The sequence below is a fragment of the Copadichromis virginalis genome, linkage group LG5 (genome assembly GCF_057382275.1).
Source record: "Copadichromis virginalis isolate Kocher_CV1m ecotype Utaka linkage group LG5, C_Virginalis_male_GT1.1, whole genome shotgun sequence".
NCBI lineage: Eukaryota > Metazoa > Chordata > Actinopteri > Cichliformes > Cichlidae > Copadichromis > Copadichromis virginalis.
This window is the reverse complement of record NC_140622.1, coordinates 8,619,651-8,645,876: the sequence shown is the minus strand read 5'-3', so window position 1 is coordinate 8,645,876 and position 26,226 is coordinate 8,619,651. Positions and strand designations below refer to the sequence as shown.

At 41.6% G+C, this 26,226-nt stretch overlaps 1 protein-coding gene across 8 annotated transcripts in view; it reads right to left on the bottom strand.

Annotated features, from left to right (window-relative positions):
• Positions 1-26,226, bottom strand: part of LOC146708883 (band 4.1-like protein 1) — a 102,351-nt gene that overhangs the window by 44,954 nt on the left and 31,171 nt on the right. For all 8 annotated transcript variants that reach the window (XM_085455744.1, XM_085455746.1, XM_085455748.1 and 5 more), the window contains exons 2-3: positions 4,904-5,041; positions 2,844-3,008 (exon numbers count right to left, since the gene is read on the bottom strand). In XM_085455744.1, coding sequence (XP_085311870.1) covers positions 2,844-3,008; positions 4,904-4,942 — 204 coding nt within the window. In that variant the 5' untranslated portion in view covers positions 4,943-5,041. The remainder of the gene's footprint in view (positions 1-2,843; positions 3,009-4,903; positions 5,042-26,226) is intronic.

Sequence of the window (26,226 nt, the reverse complement as noted above, 5' to 3'; positions counted from 1 at the left end):
GAGTCTTGGAGTCTTAATAAGCCGTGACTGAAGTGATCCCATCTATTTGCTCTCTGCTCCGGCGCAATTAAACAGCGAAATAAAAATAAAAAATAAAAAAAACACCTCAATAGACGGGGAAATCTTGGATGTCAACTAACCAGCCATTCCACCCAAAATGGCCTCATTCAACACATCAGCATGACCAAGCATGAAGGAAGGGGCTGGGTGAGAGAAGTGGGTAAGGGTGTGGTGTGTCCTTCCCTGTTTGAGGGCCGCAGGGAGGCTCAGAGAATTAATTAACTCGTGAGTACCACCTCCTCCAGTGAGAGCGCTCCCAAGGTGTATCCTGCCTCCTCACAGGTTCCTCATGATTACTCCTGGAAGTATGAGGAAGGTTCAAAAACTTCTATCCTAGCAGGAACAAGCCTGTAGTCCGAGACCGTCGGCAAACTAGACTTTTACAAAACGTGTGTAGGTAGACAAATATCCAGATGTGCACTTACAATACCAAAGCTTTCATAAGCATAATGCTGTTGTCTGTTGAGGTGCGGATAAAACCCAGATGTTTTCACAGTGCTCGGAGAGGTTGGCACCAGAACACCAATGCCGATGGTCTTACTTCACACACTGTTGTAAATGAACAGCCCCCCTCCTCCGTCATCACACCACATACACAAGGTTTCACGCACTTGTGCGTTAGTGTCCTGAGGGTTGCTTCATAATAATATTGTTCTTCTATTTTCTCCTTGACTGCACCAGGTCTCCAATCATGTAATAGGTATATAGATTTCTTTACACCCAGTTAGTAGCCTGTGCTGGGGGCTTTTTATTAAAAAATGCAATGAAATCAGAATTTATTGACACCTTTGGGAATTACTCAGTATAACTGGGCAGCCTCGCACTATAATTTTGGTCAATATTGTAACCAAATTATTTAATATGATCATGTAACCATGTGATTCTTGAACTTAAAGACGCTTTTACAGGAGAGTTCAATATATCAGTGCCAGGTGGCTATAAAGAGAGTTTCAGGCTTTATAATAGTTAATATACATGAAAGTTATTTAAACTCAGTAAACAACAAAATGCGGCTGCCTGTTCTGCAGTTTACTATTTTCATTTGCCTTCAGCATACTACTGAACTGTGTCACTGGAGCTTAAAGGGGCATACTAACCACTGGCAACCTGAAAATGATTTGTAAACTAAAAACAGCCATAAAAAAATTCCGTTTCTGTTCAAAAACACTGCCTGTAAGCATCACTGCCAAGTAACCATAAGGTGAACATAAAGAGAACAAATAGTAGGATCTGCTGTATCGAGGAATTACTAATGTAAACGAAGAACACGTTCACAGAAACGCCTTTCCACCGTCCTCTTTGCAAAATAAGGAGCGTAAGAATACAGAATTGTAACAAAGGACAGTTTTCTTTGAAATGTGGTGTCTAGATACTTTCTTTGGATCACATTACAGTAACACTGTGAGGAATCCTGGAGTTATTTCTGAGCAGGGAATGTCCTTAAATATGAAACAAATACATGGGGCTGTTTTCTTAAATTTCCACAATATTTCTAGTTCGAAACATCCTGTCTAAGAGTGATGGTGAAAAACTAGCTGAGTCTAAAATCTCCCCGAAAAGCCTTCAGTTGATCCAGATAAAACTGAATTGAACTGAACTGAATTAGACTCTTGGTCGCGAGCGCAGTTATTCCTTCTGTGTCCATGTGCTGTGTTGCCGGTGGTTGCTAGGGTTCGGGGGAAGCAGAAAAGTGATGCGATGTGGTGCAACACTTGTGTCTTTGCAGCAATATCTGCTGTAATGCTATTTAGAATCGCTAAAGGGGCAAAAACTGATCTAATGTCAGTTTCCAAAGCATGTTTACAAGATGTTACAAAAATCTGTTTTACCCCACCCTAGAATATTCTTCACAGTTCAGATTTAAAGTTTTTCCATTAGAAAACAATGGCTGTACAATGGATGGTTATTTTTATTACAGAGATTTTTTGAATTTCTAGGATTTCATTAGTTTGTTGCTAATGAACAGTTTCTGGATGGAGTTTGCTAATCGAGTGTGTCATCCAAATATAGTCAGTCTTAGCTCCAAAATACATCAAATGAAACTCCAGAAACCAATGGCTACATCCATCTGTTGTAACACTGTGCCCGCTAAGCTTTTGTACACACACGATGGCTCCAGACAGGCTATTCACTTCCTGATTTTTGATGTACATCCACACAGATTTCTTTTGAGTGGGATAAAAAGTTAAAACGTCACACAGCTTGAAATATTGCTGCCCAGTCATCTCCACAGTCAAGTAACTGAATATAACGACATCCTTCACATCCTGAAAAGATATTTTAGCCAAAAAAAAAGATAGGCCTCCTTTGCCTGAGGTGCATGCTGCTGCTAGTCATAAAACTCCAAGTTCACGTTCAAGTCGACGCCTTGTATTTATCTAAGGAAATAGACTTACATCTATCGCTTCTGTCCTCACTTATGCATGCATTCAGTTTCCCTTCTCAGCAAGCGGCAAATGCCCTGTTTCACTCTGCAGTGTAATGACGACACATCTCTTGTGTGGAATGAAGACTTTTTTTTGTCTCTGTGTGTATTACAGAAATGTGTAACATTTCTTTGAATTCACCCTCTGGTGAGTTCTCAGCATGGCACCCTCGCTTTTATTCTTTTTGCCCCTTTTATCCGCTTTGTGCAACACTATACAACACACACAACTGCCCACAGAGGGAACCAACAACAAAGGGAAAAACATAATGTTCCCTTTTTCCAACTGTTTGCTCAAAGCACGATAAGCCTAATTCCAGAAAACGTGTAAATGCAAATTGTTTTCCGTCTGGTGTACCTCAGTTTCTCCTTCGAACTCGGAGGAATCCAGTAGGGTCACTTTAAAGGGGGCTGTTTTAAGCCGTTTGGAGCCTTTCTGGGGAGATTTGAGGTTCTTGTTGGGAGACGTCTTTTCAGACATGTCATCGGTTTCTCTGTGTCCATCCATGTGCTTGTTCTGGTCCTTTACATAAAAGAATATACAGAAAATGAAACGACAGATTTAAAAGTCTCAAAAACAGAACAGACACTTGAATCTGTTTAAATGTTTTCACACTTTAAAATGGCAGTTTCACGCATACTAAGTCCAATAATGGCAAATACATTATAATATATATCTGCTGTAAATGGGCCTGAGTTTCAGTCATTAAAGTAATCACTAAACAACAATCTGAAATGAAATACAACCACTCTGCTCTACAAGAAAGAAAGTTATGGCAACATGAAAGAATCTTGTGCTGAAATATGACAAAATAAGTGGATGAAAGCTCTGTCCTGAGAAGACAGCCTGGACAAAAACTATTTTTTAAGTGTGAGAGTTGTATTTTGCAAAAATCTGTGTGAGCTTCGGTGCCAAACTGTCAGAAGACACAAATATATTCAATAAAACAACAAAAACAAAAAATCCATAAACACAAATCATTTTTGCAGACACATAAACATAAAACAGCTGAGTTATATTTAGATACATTTCAACATCAGTAGTCAGACCTGCATTATACAGTGGTGGCTATAAAAAGGCCTGTGAGCTGGTGACAGTTTCTCACCACACCCACTAAATAGCAACTGCTGCTAGCTAACAAAACCGATAGCCAAAACTTTTCTTCTTCTTTCTTACACTTCTAAGTAGTATATGGCTCGACACGTCACAATGTCTAGTAATGATGTTCACTGGAAAGACTTTAAATCTCGTATACCCCAAATTGCAATATGTCATGTTATGAACATTAGTAACATTTGTTAAGTTAGCATGACTGCCTGAATAGTTTAATTCATATAAATACATTTATCTCTTGTCCACCATTTTGGACATGTGACAATCTTGGTGACAATCTAGGATTAAGCGAATAAGCCCGACCACACAGGCCTAGAGACGGGTATGAAGTGGCTGGAGGAGGTTGATGGCAGTTCCCGGGAAAATGATTACTGCAGCTCCAGTTACACAGGCCTACAGACTTTCAGTCATCTATTGCAACCGTACAGCAGTCGCTTTGCTCACTAGCACATTGCAACAGTTTGCTTTTTTTTTTTTTTTTTTACAGCACATTGTGTTTTGCATCCTGATTGGCTGTAGACCTCCTGTACAGTACAGAATGCGTTCAGTTTGTCAAATTTACATAAATCTTCGTTCGCTAGCAGTGTGACTCTATAGTGCTGTACTGTGTGTCTGTCAGTTTTCTCCCCAACAAACACAACAATGTCAATGAAACATAATACTGGACTTATTTTTCTACAAAGGTGGTTAAACAAGAGAGAAAAATGCCTGTCTGAGAAAAGTGTATAAAGTTTAGTGAGGGGTTTTACAGCCTTAAAACATCTATAACAATTGTAAAAAAATAAAGTTGGCTACTTGGCGGATTTCACCTATCGCAGGTTATTTTTAGAATGTAAGTCCCGCGATAAACGAGGGACCACTGTACTTCCATTCAAACACAGAAATGAGCTAGCAAGCAAAACAATCACGCTGAGATTTTTGGTGCTTCACTTTCTTTATAGTTTCACGCAGCAAGACCCAGCAGCCTCCAGGAACCACTTTCAACCAGTGGAGGAACACACATTTTTCCAAAGCAACTGGTGATTATACACTATCCAGTATGTGTGTATGGCATTACAAGATACAGGAATAGTCTGGCACAGATTAGTCAAGAAGATTAGATAATGGAGTAGACGTAAACAGGTTAATGAAGAACAAAGACTTTGGTTGTGTAGACAACAATTATTTTTCAGATTAACTTTTACTTAGAACAGTTCCAAACTTACTATATAAAAGTTATTATATCATGTTTTTACTGTGTTTCCACCAACTAGATTTCTGTAGCATTAACAGTAGCCTCGTAGCACTATGAGATCCATGCTCACCTGTTTCGCTATTTTACTGTCAGAGGCTGAGTCCTGCATGTCTGCTGCTTCCCCCTGCTGTCCGGGAGGACTCCTTGTTTGCGTTCTTCACCTCTGACTCGAGGCCTTCGTCTGTCACTTCAGCAAAGTAACACCAACCTGAGAAGAGACAAGAGCATTGCAAATATATAATATCAAGTTTATAATGAAAAATAACTGTGTGCAGGGCTACAATGCTATATCGCCATCATTAATCGTTCCCCTCTTTAAAAAAGAAAAAGAAAAATTTTAGAAAGTGAAACATTCTAAACACAATTGCATGTATTCCCAAACCATAATGGCGCCTTCATTATAAATTCTAAAAGCTATGCTTTCTTTGTAAAACACCACTTGCAAAGACATAATTCATGCTGCCGTCAAGGGCATTTACTTTAATTATAAAATCCCTCACTGAGCCAGATAGTGATCATCTATTTAAGCAAGGCAAGTTCTGACACTCAGGCGACGAATACCAGAAAAAAGTAAATCAGGTTGTGAGCGCTATAGTCAGTATTTGCTTCAAATACCAGCTGTTAAAGAGAAAAAAAGGGTAACAGTAGGAGATTACTTATCCATCAGCAGCTACGCCTGTAATTCTTCAGTCTGTCTGATTTGAGTGCATATGTGCACAGAAGTTATTAAACCTAATAGTCCGTTGTTCGTCGCATAAAGAAAACATTCTGCCTAATAAATCTAAAAATGCATAGAGAGCAGCAGACGCTTTGTTTCAGTTATGTAGGTTTATTGAAGTCAAGTGTTAATTTTCCTGGATATTTGTTGGAGCTTGCTGTCTTTAGTTGCAGGGTATAGGTGTGGGTGGATAGAACAATAACCGCAACTGCAGACACACAGCAGAGCAGCCAGTTATATCGGTTTGCAGAGGTGTGTACTGTTAGCACGTCTAAACAGAGGCCCAGAAGATAAACACTTAAGACACTTAAGACACTCTCACAGACACCTCTGCACTAGTTAGAAACCACAGCGTAGAAATGTTGCAGCAGATGCATTGTTGAATTAGTATTCTACCAACTTAATGCAACAAGTAAAGGTTCAGTTTATTTAATTGGTTCAGGAATCAGAGCAGTAAGCATCCATTGCAAAACTGGTAGGTTAGCATTTGCATGGATGCATATTTTTGTGTCAGTTTTATCTAACTAGTGACTAAACAAGGTTTTTTTTTTCCTTCCAAACTGTAGTGGAGTAAAGAAATAAAAGTGAAACTAAATAAAAATACAACTACATAAAAACTGTAGTCTTATATATCTTATCTTAGATTAGTTTAGCCTGTTTTAGCTTATTGTAGATTAGCTTAGGATGTGTTCGTTTATCTACATCAGTGGAGAAGTCTGCGTTAAAGGCTTACTTTACACCTACTTTACAACACACAATACTCGCAAATTAAATTTATACAAAAACAGAAGTAGGTGCAAATTTAGGCTGCGAGTTTTCCAGGGTTTATGTGGCATTTCACCTTGCTTTAGCAACATTTCTGAGTCTGGAGTGGTAATTAGTGAGCTTTAGCCTGTTTCTCTCTTTTTCTGGGCTTTGTGCTCAGTTCAGGAAGAAGTTTTCCAGGCTGATATGAAAGAGGTTTTCCCTTAAAATGCCTGCGTGTTCAGGTTATTGTGTAACAGTCACAATATGTGCAGTAAATAGCCAGTGTTATATATGGTATGGAGCAAACATGCATCAACAAAACAGGCTGTCTCGTATAAAATGACTAATGGAGAGGATACATCAAGGACTTCTGTTTGCAATATCCCCCCCCCCCATCTCCTGGCACCATATTACTTTTTTTTTTTTTTTCAGTTTTAAACAAGGAAGCTTTTTGTGACTCAGATTTTGTTTGTAGTACTTAGAAACGCCATCACAGGAGAGGTATTCAGTTCACATTGTAGATTTTCTGTGTAATAATTTATGTTCTTTTCTGAGAAGTCTTGTTTCAGCGCTGAGGCTTCATGTTTAATGTCTCGGAAGCCCACGTGGGTTAGATACATTTACGTGCGAGATGCAAAAATAAAAATGACACTGTGTGCACTGCCTAGTCGTCTGTTAAAAGGGAACAGGCAGCTCTGCCTGCCAACAATGGATTTCTCACTGTATGATTGCTGAACATTAGCGGAGAGCAGCGATTTAAGCATGAAGCTTCTGAAGCCGTGAAACATTTTAGTGCGAATGGCCCAGATACACACTAGTTAAAACTTCCTGCTCCTGCTTTTATTTTTGCAATTTACTGAACAATGAAGAAGCTGCTCATTATTTTTTCAGTCTAGGGGCGAATTAAAACAAAAAAAGATGACCCAGGAACACGTTCTTCCTTAACCTTTGATCAAAAGAAGGCAGTGTAGATAATGTGCATAGCAGGAAAAATGCTTGCGTTATACAGAAGTCCCCTGAAGGCCTGTGCTGTATATAATCCATACTGTATATGACCCTGGAGGTCTCTATGCCCCACAAGCAGCAAATCACATCAAAATAATGCACCTGAGGATTGTAGGCAATCACAGCCAGCATGGGCAGCACAACCGGTTCACACTGGTTCAGAGGAAAAGACAGTCCCCTCCCGACTCCCAACCAGAGGTCTTGACATACACGCACGTGTTTAAAGGAGTGCGAACCCCTCCTCTCACTCCTCCTCCTCCTCCTGGTCTGCAGCTCTATCACAACTGCACCATTACTTACAATCACAGCAAATTGACAGAAATGAATTCTCCAACTTGGGGACAAAAGTGAAGCGTGGACTGGTATGTCTGCTCAGGGCCTCATTTCCTCCTCGCTGTCTGATCCAGCTGAGTACTGAGCTATGAGGTGCCAAATCAATTTTCTGTCACTGGCTGGATCGTGGGTATGACTGCCAAGTAAACTTCCCCGAGTGAAGAGGTAAAGCTCAGGTATCGCATTCTGACGGAGGAGGAAGCACAACACCGGCGTCCTCCCCTGGTCCAATTCAGTCAAGCCGAAAACACCGAGCCTCTCCCCTGCGTGCTTTACAGCTGCGCGCTTTCTCATTCTGTCCAAGAGAAACAGAAGCTGACGTGCCTCCCCCACCACCATCACCGTTTAAGATCCATCTGGGCTACATGACACGGTGCATTCATCTACAGCCGTTTCTGTGAATATATCTGTCTCAGTTGTGCTGTGTTCACAGCAACAAATTACCTGAGAGCAGCTCCGCTCTAACAGTGTCTGTTCACGGCTGTGGACATTTTTCACTCTCACTTCAAACACGTTAGCAAGCCCACAGCCAAGCGTGACACATTTTATAACCATACTCAGATCGATAGCTACTGTTGCTTTTGAAGGGATATCTTCGATTCACGTCAGCCGATAATGAGAAAGCCTGTCGAGGACGCGCGTTCAAGCAGGTAACACGTAAGAGAGAATACAAATCACACGATCCGGAGCGGGCTCGGCGCTCGATGGGGTCTCTTATTGAGACATCTCTTGAAATCAGATTAATTACCAAATTAACGCAGATTGATGTCACAGAGCGAGGCAGTCAAGCTCTGCAAAGGCATTAATTTCCTGCAACAGACTATTACCCACAACGGCCTCGATCACCGCTCTCAGCGAGACCTCTGCGGAGGAGAAGAAAGAATCTGAGAGGGCAGAATGTGCTGCATGCTTCCTTTGTTGTACGCTGGGTGCAGTTTACTGACAAGGTCTGCCTTTGATATCTGCCATCAGTAATAATAATTCATTACAGGGAGCGGTGTATTGTTTCCTCAGAGGGTTATGACACGCTACTTTTCCCTAACAAGTGCAGCCTTTCCCTCGTGTTTCTTCTGCCTCTTTCTCTTCACTCTCATCAGAGCTGAGCTTTCATCTAAGCTAGCCAAGTGGAGGGAAAACGAGGGAGGGAGCACGCACGTCTGTGGAAGACTACTGGCTCGGCTCTGAGATGCAGTTGCCATGGTAACGGCATAGAGCGCCTCTCTTTTTTTTTTTCTTTCTTTCTTTCATGCCCGTTCTCCTCTGTTTCTCCAAAGAGGAGTGACAGAGAAACAGCAAGACCGAGCAAACGAGGAGGGAAAGATGAGGCGGCTAGAAAGACGGGCGGATGGGGGTGGAGAGGTTGGGAACGAGGATAAACGGAAAAGAAAAGAAATTACAAGAGGCAGGAAATAAGCTGATGTGGCACCGCAACTCAGAGGAAATGTCAAGCAGCCTTTCCTCTGATTTTGCGTCGGACGAGCTGCGCACAGGGACTGACATTGAGGCTCCAGGCCACCTCCTGCTAACCTCCTTCTACTACATGCTGAGCAATGAGAACCCTGTGCTCACCACTCTTTGCTAATCCCATTGTACAATCCACCACTCTGGATTGTACAATAGGTGATCTTAATCTCATTTACCATTAGCAATGCTTCAGAGTAATCAAAGAGCACCGGAGAGTAAAAGAAGTGAACAGAATAGCTGCTGCAAAGGGCTGTATGCTAGATGTAGGATAAATGCAGCCAAGTGAAAGAGTCCAAAGAGTCCTACTGTTTGATGATGAAGCAACAGCAGTGATATGTGGTATAAAATGTAGCTAAAAGAGATATCTTGGGTTCCTGGTACACGGCGCCTTCGCTCAGCCCTGCTTCAGGGCTGATGTTCAAGTACAGTAAAAACAAGTCGAAGAAGCGACTGTGAAACATTCCAGCAGCAACAGTTCTCTGAATATTTTGCATATCAAAGTTATGTGACTCATATTCATATTCACAATGGGCATTTTGACTTCGGCAACACTGCATTTTGGGATTGTTTGCAGTAGCAATGCACACACCATACACAAGGCATTTAAGTGTGAGTGTTAGAATACAATATGTTGCCAGTGATAATAGCGGGAGTCACTATGAAGCAATTTCTGTGATGTTATACACATTGGAAACAATCATCTACAATACAGCACAATATCTGTGCACCTGAAGATGAAAAAAATATCAATAAGAGGGCTACAGAGCATGAATTATATATTTATTCCCCACACTGTGCTGTCAGTGTCTGTGTACTATCACAACTGTTTTACCTGAACACTGTTTCAAATCAGTTATTTAGCTCTCTGATTTGACTTTTACTTGCAGGTTCATTCATTTCTATTTTCATTTATGAAGTAGCCACTCTAAGTGCAATTAGATGGGAGAGTTGTTTAGAGGCGATGCACGTTTTCATGAAAATATCAAAATTTGCAGCTAATGTGTTGATAAATTTATACAAATTGAGCCCGGTTCTTCCAGTGTGTAACTCACCCATTTGGATTTTGGTAACTGACAGATGTGGCGACACAGGCAGTTGCTCATAATTGTCTGCTAGGCCACACCTCAGCCAATACAAATGTGAACTGTACAACATCGTTATGGTAAAGTCAAGAGACCAAAACTGAAAAATGCTGTAAAATCCTGCATCTTTCCCCTAGCACGAAACTTTTTAATACTGGCCACACGTTAAACTTTTTTTGCAGAGTTGAAAGATAAAATGTGGTCCATGCATTTTCTATCCTCACTCTAAGGTCACTGGGCATCTGCTACTGTGCCGGGCAATAGGCTACCTCATCAAGTTGTCAGCAACTCTGGCTCTTCCTCCCAAAAAGCAGCAGTGCTGCTGCTAGCATGTCTCGGCCCCACTGATCTGAGGCGCACAGCTACGTGTCAGAGGCAGTTCATAAAGTCGATCCGACCGAGAAGGAAGAGAGACTCAAGGACGCTGCCCTCACTCGCTCTAATGATATTCTCTTCCTAAACAGCAATGTCGTCGGGGCACCTCTTGTAGCTGGAGTGCCCTCTCATTACTCATGAAGTAATCATGGGTGATCATCAACCAAAGTACAATAACAAGATGAGGCTTCGCCAGACAGACAGCACAACAACAACAATAACAACAGCAGCATGAAGCTCCACATTCCTACAGTGTGTCTGGAATCACCACAGAGGAAGACAGGCTGTGTTTTCCTTAGTGCAGGCCTAGCAGGAGTGTCGCTCTCCAGACTAAATATGTGAATCAAGATACGAGCTCACCAAGAGATAAGTATCAGCACACAAAGTTGCAGATAGAGAGCAGAGTTATGGAGAGGGCCAGAAGTTGAGGTTAGTATAAATTGCTGCAGAGACATCCTTCTGTCACAGCGTATCTAATGTGAGATGACCTTTCTGATGCTGGGCCGGAGACTACTGGAGTATGCACGAGGACCTTACCTCTGATGGATCAGTCTCTGTGGGTGCCCAGAAGATGCTCGCAGCGGGGGCTACAAATGCAGCGTTTTTTCCTCCTCCCTTGCACTTCTTCCCTCGTTCCCCACGCTCACAGCTGATATTGTGATAAACAAGCGAACGCAATGCAACTAAAGTGAAACCTAGCAGGCTGACAGCATGCTAATGAGAGTTTAAAACAGGGAAATGAGGACATGGGCGTGGGAACACATGGGCGGTCGAAGAGGCATCATCACGAACCTCGAGGGCAGGGAGACACATGATAGCAAGACGAAGCTTGTCGGCTCGTCGGTGCGCTGTCAAAGCTGTGCAAAAACCTAACTCACTGATCGGTGCTTCTTGAAGGGCAGAGGCCTTTAATGCTGCGTCTTTTTTACATATTTCCTTGGGTCTCCTGAGAGTGTCAGACAATAATAGCCAAAGTCGCTTCCAAAAGAAGTCCTCCAGCAATGTTTGTTTCTTCACACTGCCCACTTTGTGTGTGAATATCTGTTATTTCCCAGCTAAAGTTCATAAATGTAACTAACTTAATTTTATCAGGTAATAGCAAAAGAGAAAAAGTGCAGTTTGTTCCACTTTTGTCCCAACAGATGCATAAAACATGTACAAGCGGCAATTAAATGCAGCCATTTTAGATGTGAGGCTATGTGCTTCTGTTGTTGTGTGAAAAAGAAAAAGAAAAGGCGCTGTCACATTGTCAAAGGCCATATGTGTAATTGTCTCCACAGGAAGCCTCCAATGTGCTACAGTTAATGAGAGACTGTCACAATGGTTGCACTTTCCAAACCAGATTCTCAACCACTGTAATCTCTGAACAGGAAAATTATTTCCTATTGCTTAGAATCACAATTGCAGCTGTTGGGTTTGTTTGGCTCTTGGAGAAGTGCTGATGACAGCAAACAGCAAACAAGTCCGTGCAGTTCAGAGAGTCACTTTGAAGGAATCTATGCTCACTAGCATTTGTACTGTTTAATGTTGCAGGGTTAAAGGAAACTAGGGCACAAACGAGGGTAAACATTGTTAAGATGCTGACAGCATTAACACATCAGTTGTTAGCTTTGTAGTTTACACTGGCATGCGTCAGTTTTTAAGTTCAAGCCTGTAACACAAGGTACATGTGCAACCTTCTCACTCGAATCTCAAACAAGCTGCTGTTTGTGCTCCGCGGTTTTGCGATCACGCTGTCAACAAATCCACATCTCCGCTAACAATTTCAAACTGCTCTCGTCTGATGACCCAAACGGCTTCAAGTTTTGCCTCCACACAGCACACAAACTCGGTCAATCATTTTGCTTTTCCCTTTGAAGAAATGCACAAACACACTTACCCCCACACGCCGGCGTTCTCTCACTTTCTCTTTGATTTGCCCTTTCTGCGTTAAATCTGCTAAATTACTTTTCTACGTATGTATTCAACTCATGTTTATATGGCTTTTCATTCATTTTTACATGCTTACAGTTATTCTTGCCTTCAGTAAAATTTCAATAGCAGTTGTGGCAATGCACAAATAATGCTGATTCACTGAGTGACCAAACTCTCCATGTGTCTGGTGCTGCTGTAGCTTTATAGAAATTGGTTTTTTTTAGCCAATTAGGGCAGCAAACGAGCTCTCAACAAGATACTAAAGGTGCTCTAAAGGTGATGTGGGTAGCTGCTTCCATGTCAAGATGACATGCGGTTCAGTATGTCATCCCGTATGTTGGTTCAGTTGATGTTAAAGGTGTGCCTAGGTTCAGTATGTTATCCTTTAACCTCTGTTTTGTTCTACCACTTCGGTGGCTAACTTCTCCATTTTGCTAACTAGCAAGCAACTTGTTAACTTGTAAAATTACAGCATTACTGAGTTTATTTAACAATTTCCTACAGAGAAAAGTAACAACTTTCAACTTTTCAATACTGAAATACTTTAAAATTCTTCATTCATTCAACATGACTGCACACCAGTGAACAAAGCAAGGTCCATAAAGACATGGATTGAGTAGTTTGGTGTAGAAGAACTTGACTGGCCTGCACAGACTCCTGACCAACAGAACGCATTTTGGATGAATTAGAGCAGAGACTGTGAGCCAGGCCTTCTCGTCCAACATAAGTGCTTGGCCTCACAAATGCACCTCTGGAATAATGGTCAAAAATTCCCATAAATGCATTCCTAAACCTTGTGGAAAACCTTGCCAGAAGAGTTGAAGCTGTTATAGCTGGAAAACCTATGGATTAAGAATAGGATGTGAGCCATATTTATATGTGTGCGAAGGCAATTCAGTTCAATTCAATCTTATTTATACAGCGCCAAATCACAACAATAGTTGTCTCAAGGCGCTTTATATTGTAAGGTAGACCCTACAGCGATACATAACGAGAAAACCCGACAATCATATGACCCCCTATGAGCAAGCACTTGGCGACAGTGGGAAGGAAAAACTCCCTTCGAACCGGTGAAAACCTCCGGCAGAACCAGGCTCAGGGAGGGGCGGGGCCATCTGCTGTGACTGGTTGGGGAGAGAGAAGGAAGACAGGATAAAAGACATGCTGTGGAAGGCATGGCAGAGAAAATAGTGTATATACAAAGTAAAAATTTTAGTGCAAAGAAAATCTGTGTTTTATCTAGGAAAACACCAGGTCAAGGCATGAAGGTTTTATTGTTTGTGGTGTGTAAAATGTTACAGATAAATTACCAAATGTTTCAACTAAGACGTACTGGTGTCAAGTTGAAGATACTGGCATTGGTTCTCTACCATTGTCTGTTTTGGTAAGATAAGTGGTATTTGTTGACTTTAACGATGCTTTTTCTCATAGAAAACAGACGTTTGTGGAGGCTGGAAATGAATGAGGACTGGTTAGTTAACCAGCGAAGTAGAGCATTACAAGGTCAAACCAGAATAGTGAAAAATGAATATTCCAGCAGGGTTTGCCACTATACTTTAAAATTAGTGTCATTTGGGAAATGGTTGCCAAAGTGCAGCTTAATTTAATGCCACAGCATTCAGTTCAGACTTGGTATCATTATTTCCTGAAACATGTTTTTCAGTTTATCTCAAACTCATGCCATTTCTCTGAGAGTAATGTTTTAATAAAGCCATTTATTTAATGGACAAGAACTGAGCGTCTGAAAGATAACGGCAGAAAAATGAAACCAGTAATTCTACATATTCTTTATCTGAAAAGGGCTAAAGGAAAATATTTCAGTTCTATCTGTCCTCGATAAAGAGAATTCACATAACAATGATGATTTTTTAATTTAAAGTATTAGTGAGACGTTACAAAAAGCTCTCCTTAGATATTTCAGCCTATAACAGTGAGATAAATAAGTCTGTTGTGAAATCCATCCCTTCCAACCAGGAAGTTGTGAGTCGTGCCTCATGATCCCGGTATAAGCACCGATACAATACCCGCCTTTGTTTCCTGCGGTGTTAGCCCGACTGGCACAAGGCTCAGATTAGTTTTCTTTTTTAATGGAAAACTGATCTGCAGACAGGGTTTCTTTAAAACCGAGCACCCAGTGAAGAGGAGTGTGTCTCAGCACAGTCCATTTTTAATGTAAAAAAAGGGCGCGCTTTCATCTTTTGTGGCCCTTTCTTCATGAACTTTTGATGTATCCAAAGTCAATCCGAGTCCCCACTTATTCTCAATCAAAAATACGACTTACACGTTCAGGAGGATTTCAGCGCTATGCCACACAAACGTGACAACGAAGCCTTGTGTCAGCTGGCATATATTATGCTAATGGTCACGCTCAAGTGCATATTGCAAATGCATGTCCTTGTAAGAGAGTTCATCGGAAAGAGCAGCACTCTGTTGGAATAACTCCAGAGAACACAACACAGCCAAGACTCGGTTATCTGGATACTAAGGACACAACTAGCTGCCTCCTAACACTGAGCTGCCGTTTGCACACAGCAGTGCCCTCCAAGATGATTTTTCCAATTTCCTTTCACCCTTACAAGTCATAGCAAATGCCATAAATCAACAGGAAACGCCGGGTGTCAGGAACCCCTTACAGCATGACTCATCTCTTCACAGGTCGCCTTGAGTTATAGTCCCAATCTTTTTTTTACTGTATCTGAACTGTACTCAGGGGATCAACATGGATCAGCCAGCAGCACACAGGAGGAATTGTTGGGATTCCCCTTTGGGAGGATGCCTGGAGCTAATTTGTTTTGCAATCCCATTACATTTGTGATCAGAATTCCTGGAATTTGCAGGGACTACTCCACATGCAAGGACACTGAACAGTTGAATTTGCTTCATGCCGACCTTTCTAAAATGAATGAAATACTGCAAGACGCAGTGATTCACAGCATCGAGGAAACTATTTCACCTTTGTTGCATTAAACAGAAAGATAAAAGCTGCTATTTTCATCTCCAGAACACTTCTACGTAGAACTTCCATGAATGTTAATGGAAACATAAAAACCTCATCAGAACAACACTGCAGTGTGGTCCACCGGGAACAATTCAGAAGACTTAAGAGATTTTTTGGCCTCTGTGCTATTTTGGCACAAATGGACCCTCCGCCTAGCCCCCAGTGGCACCGCTCTCTGCCAGCTGAATGCATCCTCCTGCTGCAGCTGCTGCTGCCCGGCTAGCTCCGGCAGCCCTCAGTTGCTGCTGGCTAATGGACTGCTTACAGTGTGAGGGGGAGAGGGGGCAGAGTGGCTGTGGGGCATTGGATCAACATGGTGCAGGTGCAGACCATCACCACACAAAGAAGGCTGGAGTGCACGACTCAGTTTGTGAGTGTTTGTTTGCTTGCCTTCATCGCCAGTCCTTCTATGCACACACACACACACACGCTGGGCATGAGCTTTTCCATCATTCGAGATGAGTGGCACACACTCCAAAATGTTTTGGATACAGGCCAATTCACATTTTCCATGCCAGGGAAAATGTGAATTGGCAGAGGTCATAGCTGTCTCAAGCTCCTCCACATGGATGCAAAATGCCGCAGGAGAGGACACACGGGGAAAGAGGGGGAGCAAGACAACCTGTGCAGCACACATGTAGCCAATCGCTTAAGCCAGTGGTGTAAAGGTGACCGTGCTTGTGCCTGCTTTTGCAATGAAGGCCCCTCAGGTTTGTTACGACCTCCTCGAGACGCTGAGAAACAAAGAACTGTTTTTTTTTTAATGTTCTCGCTTATTTTTCCATCATTTCTTTCTTCTTTTTGTTCTTTCATTCATTCAGTATTTTTTAATTATACTCACAATGTGTGCGCTTTTTGTCTGTTTTCTCCCGGTCTTTCTATTCGTGGTCTAACGCTCTGCTATTGCTCTGCTGTCATTAAAGAGGCTAAATAAATCAGTTATTATTATCCCTAACAGTTTCACAAAACACTATGGCAATAGAGACTGCAGCATCACCCACCGTCCCCACCATGGCCCATTTCAAGCTTGGTCCCTAGCGCCCGACGGAGAAGGTGGCACCATGCCACACCATATGGTATTCTATGTGGCGGAGTGCAGCACTCTGCGGGAGAGCTGAGCTGTTAAAGCACGAATCCTGTCCACTGGACTAATTAACGTCTCTGGATCTGGGAGGTTTAACACAAGACACCCTTCACCCAGCATTACCTTTGCCAGGGCCTTTCAGCCGAGCAATATGCAACTATCTTTACACGTAGAACAGATGGCAGCTCATGATCTTGACTGTAGATAAAGGAGGCATGTTAGAGTAACATTTTATCACTCTGTCTCTCTCTCTGTCTCTCGTTCTGCCTCTCCCCAGTGCCCTTTGTGATCTGATAGGCCTGGAATAATAAGCAGTTAGCGCGTTATCCACTAGCAGCTCCGTTGCAGTGCGGAGATAAAGCCGCACAGATCTCAGCAGGTGTGACCCCGCAGCAGAGCCTGGTAATAACAGCGGAAGCTTTCACAGTGACACGTAATTATCATAAGAAAGGAGCTTTTAAAAAACAGAATCATCAAAAGATCGACTTCAGAAATTAGCTTCAGCATGTTTAATGTTAACATTAAGGTGGTGCTGATAAAGCGCTCACTGTGTTGCCAAAACACACATAGATACAGTAAAGGATATGAATTTTAGTTCACATGGCTTCTATTATGAATTAAGCCAAGACAAAAAATCTGTTCGGCAGAAAGCAGAGCGCACAATCTTTTTCTTTTCCTATTTTTTGTCGTTATTACAGGTAAAAATTAAATGAATCAATCTGTTAGACTTGATTATTAATCTGAATTTAAACGGCAACATTTGGACAGCAAATTCTGCAGATGGGTCAGATGTACATAAGAGCCTTTTGCACGTCTTCCAGGTACAGATGTGACACATTTGATGAGGTGATTTTTCACAGAAATCAAAATGTCAGCACACAAAAGATACGACCGGAGAGTCACGCTCAATCAGTCGAGTAAAAATACGGATTAAGAAACAATGTACCAAAAACAATATCAAAACAGTTTATAAAAGCAAGCAAACAGGAGACGGGGAGTTGCGGCAGGTGTTGATTAAAATGAAGCTTGAGCACGATGCTCAGCGAACTGTGAGATCACTACAGGCTATGACTGCGCTCTGAAGATAAGAACTTTGCAGCATGCACTGAGCTACATTTAGTCAAGCATCAGTCGGATCAACAGCATCTCCACCCTCCACCTGCTCGGCTGGGTTCCCAGCTGTGGTGGTTCTTATGCTGATATCCTCTCGTCTGAAAATATTTTTACATTATTTATTACCAGCATTTTTCTCCAATAGCCATTGATTGTATCTGCAAGTAGCAATTTCCTCTTTAGAAATGTATTATTGTTGGGCATGGATGGAAAATGAGTCAACAAACCCGATTTGATGGTAATAGTAAAAATAAAAAAATAACAATAATAAACTTTATATTTTAAGCCATACAGAGTAGCTAGCTCCACTAGAACGACAGCATGAATCAACCTTTAACAGGACTACATAAACTACATAAAGATACATGCTAGTAATCAAATCTATCAAATTTATGAGAGAACATTCAGTTTTACTTACTAAACCTAAAAATCAGAATGTGAATGAAGAAGGACTTTTGTGTTTCAAGTAAACAAAACCACGTCATGGTTTTGTTGGAAAGAGGGATCAAATGCCAGACTCAGAGATAAGCAAAGTAAACAATAAAAAGTGAGACTTTATCCAAGAGCAAACAAAAAAACAACAACCACAAAGTCCAATGGTTGAAAGCAAGGCAAAAAAGGAGCATGAGGAGGACAAGGGAGACGAACAGACTGTCTGATAGGGAAAGGTACCAACCACCACACAGGTGGAAACAGAAGCAAAACGTAAAACAATAAGAAGACAGATGAGAACACTAACCTCTGAAATAAAACAGAAAGTAAACTGCTGTCTGAACTGTCTGTGCTATTCTTACTGATGTTTTCACACCCACAGTTTTATCTGTGTGGACCTTATGCTGACCACCCAAGCTAGCTAGCTTAACAGTGGCGCAGCTAGCTCAACAGCTGCAAGCTAATTTATGTTAAACGCTTAATTCCTACATATTAACATTAAGTTATTAAACAAATTAGTTTTACAGACTAACTGTAACAAAAAAACAGACAATTGTTAAGCCTTAACTTCTTCACACTTCCAGGTCACCAGTTTGCCATACTGACTTTAGGTCACAGTCTGTTTGTGTCTGTTTAGCCACATGCTAAACAGACACATTTTCTGAAATTAGAAGGTGTTACATTTCAGTCTCTTACATTTTGGCGTTAATTTTGCTCTCTGGCTCTCTTCATGCTTTAAGTGGGAGATGAACTCCCCCATCTCTCTGTATCACCCACTGTGTCTACACAGAAGTAGCGAGAGCTACACCTACACACTCCGCATGTGCCTTCCGTTTGCCTTATAGTCTGCAGCGCTGCATTAATTGAATGCAAATGCAAGAGCACTAAACTGCCCCCCAGCAGGCTGGATGTAACCCTCTGCAACATACTGCTGCTTCTTGATATTAAAAGTGCTCATGCAGTTGAAACAAGGGTGTGAAGTAGCCACAGGAAATGTAAGGCCATCCACCCTTGCTCATGCAAAGTGGGGGGTGTGGTGATTTGGAGCCACAAGGACCAGTCCAACACAGAAAGACTGCCTACCATACAAGCTCACACCCACTCCTATGGCCAATTCCCAACATTTAGAATAATGGGGGTTGTTTTTGGCCCGTGGGAGGAAACTGCCTGTGAGACGACAGTACCTTCATCTGGATCACTTGTAAGTTGCAATGACTATTAGCTGACGTTGTCATTTTAAAACCATGCGGAGGTTGGTTGCAATGTATGCAGACACACCAGTTTCTCCTCTGCCCTATTTATGACGCAGTGGTGGCTTAAGGAGTGCCTGATGTGGCATGTTACCGTGGTAACCTGGGGGCAATGCAAAATCAACCTGACCTCACATATGTCTGTAAGACCTTTGTGTTTACTCCTGTATGAACAGCTATAAAATACAAAACTGGCCAGCAGAGAGAGAACTGTATTATAACATAATGGGGAATTTCTCCCTACATCTGTCTGCGTGTTAGAGGTACATTTTTGATCTGTGCCTCTTGAAAAAAAGATATACTATTACACAAGGGAAACTATTTTGGAAGCATATGGAATTAAAAGGGAAGTTTAACCAGTGTTCTATGCAAATTATGCATGCATTTGAGTAAAAGGATATAGCATAGTGAGCTTAAAACCGATGCAAAGTAAAGCATAAGTTATTATGCACTGCCTGCAAACTGCAAATCCCAGTGAAACGTGAAGCAGCTGCCCACCCAATCATCTGCAGAGCCACCCCAAAGAGAAGAGGAATATGAATTCTTCAGTGGCATATGGTTTTTCACTAATGATGCATACAACGGAATTTGTCCCAGTAAGAACCAGCAGTTGCGGCGACATCCCTGCGCGCGCGGGTGTCGCTCTTGTGTTTGTTTGCTCTCTGTGGTATGAGATTTGCCACCACACACGCTTCGCCACCATCGATCTGTCCTCCTCAAAGTGTCCTCTGCTGCTTGGCCTTAGAAAGTGACAAACAGAGCAGGTTTTGGGCTGCCTGCAGCCCTGTTCAACATCTGTGGCACAATCTGCCAGCAGGCGGGGAGCGCGGGTGGAGGGGAGACTTTATACCACAAGGTTAACATAAACAGTGAAGTCAGAGGACAGGAGACACAAGCCAGGGGCAGTTTGATGCAGCAGTATCACTTTTTTATATGACAAGTGTTAAATGTTTTATGTTAAATTACATTTTAAGGTGCATTTTCACACCAAACGATGAAATACTATACTCATTTCCAGCTGCATCGTTTTATTCTAGGACTAGAGCATGAGCCACAGTTTGATATGGTCCATATTTATCTTATACTGTGCTCCTCAAATCAACTTGCTGTTTTACTTCTTCACCCCCCCTTAAGCCAGCTTTCTTTCAATTGGCTACATGTCATAAACTGACTGTTTGAAAAAAAAAGTGGGAGGGGCTTCAGTTCTCACAAAATGTCTTTAATGGTATCCGGTCTTTAAGTCTGACGTCATTAGCCGTGTCTGGCCCCAAACTCCGCTGCAGGTCCCAAAGTCAAACGATCACTGTGGCATCACTCAGAGTTAAAAACTGTCTAAATTCTTTCATGTGTCATAAAATGATCTGTGTGGCTGCTCTACCAGGTGTAACAATTAAGTTTAACATCCAGGGATCCATGAGAAACAGGATTTATGAAATTTAACAGAGTTAGAAGTTAGCAGGAAGTTAGCTCGCTAGTTTCCATCTAAATATAATATACCATGTTCAGACTGAGGAATTTCTAAAACAAATTAAAACATTCAGCTCTGCTATCACTTCCAACATAAATGAAGACAGGAAAGTAAACAGCAGTGATGTTTGTAGGGTTACTGAAGTTGGGCTAGCTGGTATATAACAATGCGCTACGTGGTGGCTAGCGATACAGCTATGTTAGCATAACATAAACACAGTAAAGCTAGAGGATGAACGCCAACTTTATTTCACTCGATAAAAGTTGACGTGAGGCTTCCTGAGGGTTAGGGATAAATGTAATCGCATGGCAGGCTGCTGTAAACGGATCAAACTTCAGTCAGGAGAACAACTGAGATAATCCATCCAAAATACGAGGTTAGTCATTACTGCATGGGCTGGGCTGTAGTTACATAGTAAGGTTTTAAAAACTGAGCTTTAAAATTAACAGTGGTAATAAAAACTGAGAGAGGCCAAAAGTGACTTTTATAGGGACTTGTTGAGATTAAATAGAACAAGTTACAAAGCAATAAAACATGTTAAAAACACAACAGCCTTAATAAACACAGAGTTGCTTAGAGCAGGGTTCATAAGTCACTTAAAGACCGGATATAAAAGCAGTAAGGGATGAAAAAAAACCTGCTATATGAAGCCAGAGGTTTCAGCTGAACTGAAAATTTCAAACTTTAAACATGTTTATTATGAGCATCCATCATTGGAACAATAAGAAGGTAAAACCAGAATAGATCTTGGAAACCATGTCCAAGTGATCTAAGTGATCATCGATAACCGTAACCCTAGCCTGTTCTCCTTGTTTCTATACCATAGGGTCAGGGGTTAAGGTTGAGGTCACGAATGATGATGATTTGGATCTCTGGGGGTTAAATGAAGGTAATCAATGTGAACAACTGTCAAAAGTGTGGCAAAATTTGGTCGACGTGTGTTATTTTGAGATAGGTTAGAATAACTGTATCATTTCCAAGAAAACAACAGTGTGTGTTCAGTCATGTGGCGCTTGGCTGCTGAGCTTGCATTAAGTGACACTGACAAAACTGACAAAAAACATGATAAATGGAATATCCTAATTTATGGAGAAGCAGCAAAGAAGCTTGGCGTCTTTGCTTGATTTCACTCTTGGCTAATGGACTGTTGGCTTGATGAACGAGTGAATGAATTAATCAATTGTCATTCAGCTGATCCTCTGCTGCTGCTGCAGGAAAACAGCGGATATGGTTCTGTTTTTGTTTCATGGCTGACTGACCAGTGCATTTTGGAATTTTCTCAGCACCGACTCTGAGGTGCAAAACAATGGGCATTGTATAGAAGGGCAGCCAGGGGACTGTTCCACATCTCATTAAGATGCTTCCTCGCATCTCTTTTTACTCGAAAACCTAAATTAAAGGTGAGATTGACTAAAAAAAGCAAGAAAACAAAACCCATTTTCTCCTGCGAATATGCAGCATGGTTGTCAAAGAAAGAAGGCTGAGGCTGTTTTGTTCTCAGCCTTTTTCGATTTCTTCGTAAACCCACTATCACCACACCAAGGCTTCTACTGACTTGATCTATTTAATCAAGATGAGAAAGCTGGAGTCCTATTTAGCTGTGAGTGCCCAAATCAGGACTCAAATAAAGTCTAAAATACTTGAGGAGACCTCATTAGAAGCAGCTTATTTAAATCAAGACAAACAGAAATTAAGGCTTTGTTTTGTCACCTTTTAAAGAGGGATTTCTGTATGAGAGGGTCTTATGTATCGAGCCTGCTGGCACACAAATCACTCCCTTAACAGTTTTCCGCCTGCATGTTAAAATGGTATTCATCACAACGGTGCAAAATGTTTTCAGTAGGAGAGACGTGTGGCTCAAAGAGGGCATCAGGGATGGGAGGAGGCACAACGGTGCAGTCGCTGGGACAGTGAAGAAGTGTTCCACCCCTTCCTATTAAAACACAAGCTTCTTCTTTTTTAGATTTAAAATTTTTGCTTGTCTGCAAAAGGTTTACCGTCGCTGTGACCTCGCAATATGATCAACTGCACTCAAGCACCGCAGCACACACGGAAAAAAGCTTATATGGAATATAATATACCAGTGAAGAATATCAAAACACGATAGCGACTCTTGCCTTAAACAAGCTGGATCAAAACACGGCATTTGCCAATGCCAACAAATATTTTTTTCCATGTTTATTGAGTTTTAAATCTAACCTTTAATACTGAAATCAAAAAGAGTTCTCGAAACATATTCAAAATAGTTCACACACCAATTTCACCCCTCCAAACGCGCACCACCATGCCCAAATTCAATTGAGGAATCAATGAAACTTAACAGTTCGGATGGCATTTGAATCTCATTTGGTTCTGCTTCAAGCCAGACGTATCCATGAATTCCATGAATTAAATTGTCACTGCTGCAGCAAATGTGAGCGAGAGAGGCATCCCCGAACAAGCTGGAGACATTTAGCAAGAGGAGCGAGCCTTCTTTTATTGACTCCTATGATGTACACGGTTAGACGTCCCCACAGATAACGCTCCAGCCTGACAAGTTAAGACGGAATGGGCAGAGTTTCCCCTAATTCACATACCAATCCCTTTATGAATGAATTCAGTCGCCTTAAGGCTCGTTCCTGCATTTGCCACAGTGACAGGCCCGGCTCATACTTTTGCCACAGTGCCAGCCAGCCTCTTTCCAAATAATCGTGTCCTGTTTAGAACCATATTTCACTCCGCTTGTTATTACACATACGCTTTAGTACTCTATTGTTGTGCGCTCTACAGTCTCGGGAGAGAGATCAACAACATTCCAAGTGTAAAGCCACAGGGAGAAAAAGCCCCCTGACGCATTAATGCTATGTGAGGTTACTCCTGAATACGGCTGGAGTTCAAAATCGGACGCCCGGCAGACTCCTCCATGCCTGCATGGGCGCGCATTCCTACCAGGAAATTACACGGGGGAATCACAAACAGACGCACACACACACCGTGGAATACACACACAGCTCGTGCTCTGAGGCTAAAGCAACTTAAATGCGACTTTGTTCACTTGAGGGGAAAATACACACACAAACATAAGCGTCCGCCCACACACTTTGACTGACACGACCTTGTTACTGCAGATTACACATTAAGGCAAAGACACGAATGCTCAGCTAATCTTTGCTATCCTCCCACTGAGGGCATGGCAGGAACCACTGCAGCACAGGAAGGAGGCTGCATCAGTCCGCATGCGCTAGAAGGGGCAGAGAGGTGCATTTCTTGTCAAGCAGCAAGCAACCATGCTTTACCTCGTGTACTGCAATGGCAATAATAAACATGGCGTATAAAAAAGACTCACTTTAAAGCACATTACAAAAATAACATGCTGGAATTTTAACCTGCAATTATTTCATAAACTGAACATTAACCTGCATGAGCATAATCTCTGACTTCGGTATGAAATGAACCACCTAAAACATAATTTCTTTTATCACAGCAGCACTCAAAGCAAAGTCAACCCTAAGTGGATAGTAGCTCTAACTTGTTTTCACTGGAAAAATATTGCTGATAGCTCACATCATGTAATATAATGCACAGCCTTTATTGTATTAGTGTTCACTTTGCACAAGCTGTTTGAAATGTATACTCAACTGCTACAAGCTAGCTGTGTGAAACGATATGCAATAAGCTAACGGATGAGCTGGTCTTTTAAAACACCAGAGTCTCTCTTGTCTTTTCTAACAACACAGGCAATTAGACAATAACTAAAGCAGGAGTTTGATGGATAGTTACTCAGATAGTCACAATAATTTGCTACAGCTAACTAGCTTCAGATGTTTTAAGCTAATGCTAAAAAAGAGCAATCATTCAGCGGGGCTCATTAAACAGTTATTTTGACCAATACCGAGATAAGGATTATTTATCAGGATTACTCAATGAATTTTTGACTTTTTTAAAATTAATTTATCTTTGTAGAGAAAAATGTTTATTCATCTCCAAGAAGCAAAATAGAAACGTATTCATTACACCTGTATGTACTAGACAGGCATGTGAGCTCCCTCTCTATTTCCCCTGTGACAGCGTAGGCTTTTCACTTTGGAAAAATAATTGCACAAGGTGATAAGATATCAATTGTCCAGCACGTCGACTATTTTCCTGAAGTCTTAGTCACTCACTGTGTTTAACCAAATGTTTGGTCCAATGGAATAAGATTGTGTTGGGGATTTCAGTGAGTCTTTGTGAGCTGGATGGATGTGCTGTACAGGCTTGCTGAGTTGACAGTGGATCAGCAACACTGTTTTTCTTAGCCTTTGTTCATTAATTTCACTGCAATCTAATTAACTGTAATTAAACTGTAGTGTAATTGCAGTCATGAACTTATTCAACCGCAGAATAAGTCAGCTGTGTTGCATTCATTGCAAGTGATTTCTTCTTGCTTAACATCATTTGGACTAAATCTAAAGTATGTCCAGCCAACATGTCATGATCCACTTCAAGGGACGAGCACTTTGCCTGCTGCTGTATCCACATATATGACATTTGACTCGTGTCTGTTGTCTGTTGTATGTCACTGCAGTCGTGAATAATTACATATCTGAAAACATGACTTTACATAATACTGCTGTGCTTGACTTTTATGCATGAAAATGTTACCTTACAAATTGTGAATGTCTACATAAATGCAGTACCCAAAAAATCAGATCAAGGGTTGCAAGCAAGCAAATGCTATAACATACAACAGCAACACGAACAGAACGACAAATCAGGAATTCGAGAAAGTGAATCAAAAGCAAGGTTTATATAGAACAAAGGTAATCAGGAGATAATGAGGTAATTGCACCACATTAGAGACCTGACACACACTCCCAAAGCACACACACACACACACACACACAGAGAGAAATATCTCTGCTGCAGCTCTGTAGAACATCTAAAACACACAAATCTGTACTGAACTCACATTCGGTTCAATTAGGGTGACCTGAAGGTCGATCCTAGATCGGCTCTCGGCCTCTAATTCAGCACAAACTGCTCCCTCAGCCTAAATCTGGGCTTGACAGCACTGCGTATGTGTGCAACAGTTTGTGTGTTTCACCAAGATCTTCTCCTGCACTGTTTGTCACCTCAGAGACCCTCACAGATCGATAGCAGAAGGCATTGCACATAATCTCCTGTTTAATATGCCTGTCCTGAGCCTGGAGTATAATTGGAACCTTTAGTAAAAACCTGCCAGTTATAAAATCTATCAGTCTGTGCTAAACAAGGCCTGACCTGGAACCAGAGCGGATGAATAATTGAAGAAGAGGCACGCTACCCATGATTCTCCTCCATCGTCAAAAGCTCTGAGTTAACTACGGGAAAACTTGGCGGCACAAAGTTGTCATGTCACACAAACTCGCGATGTTTAAATCCCTTTTCTAAAATGCTCCACATTCATACTGAT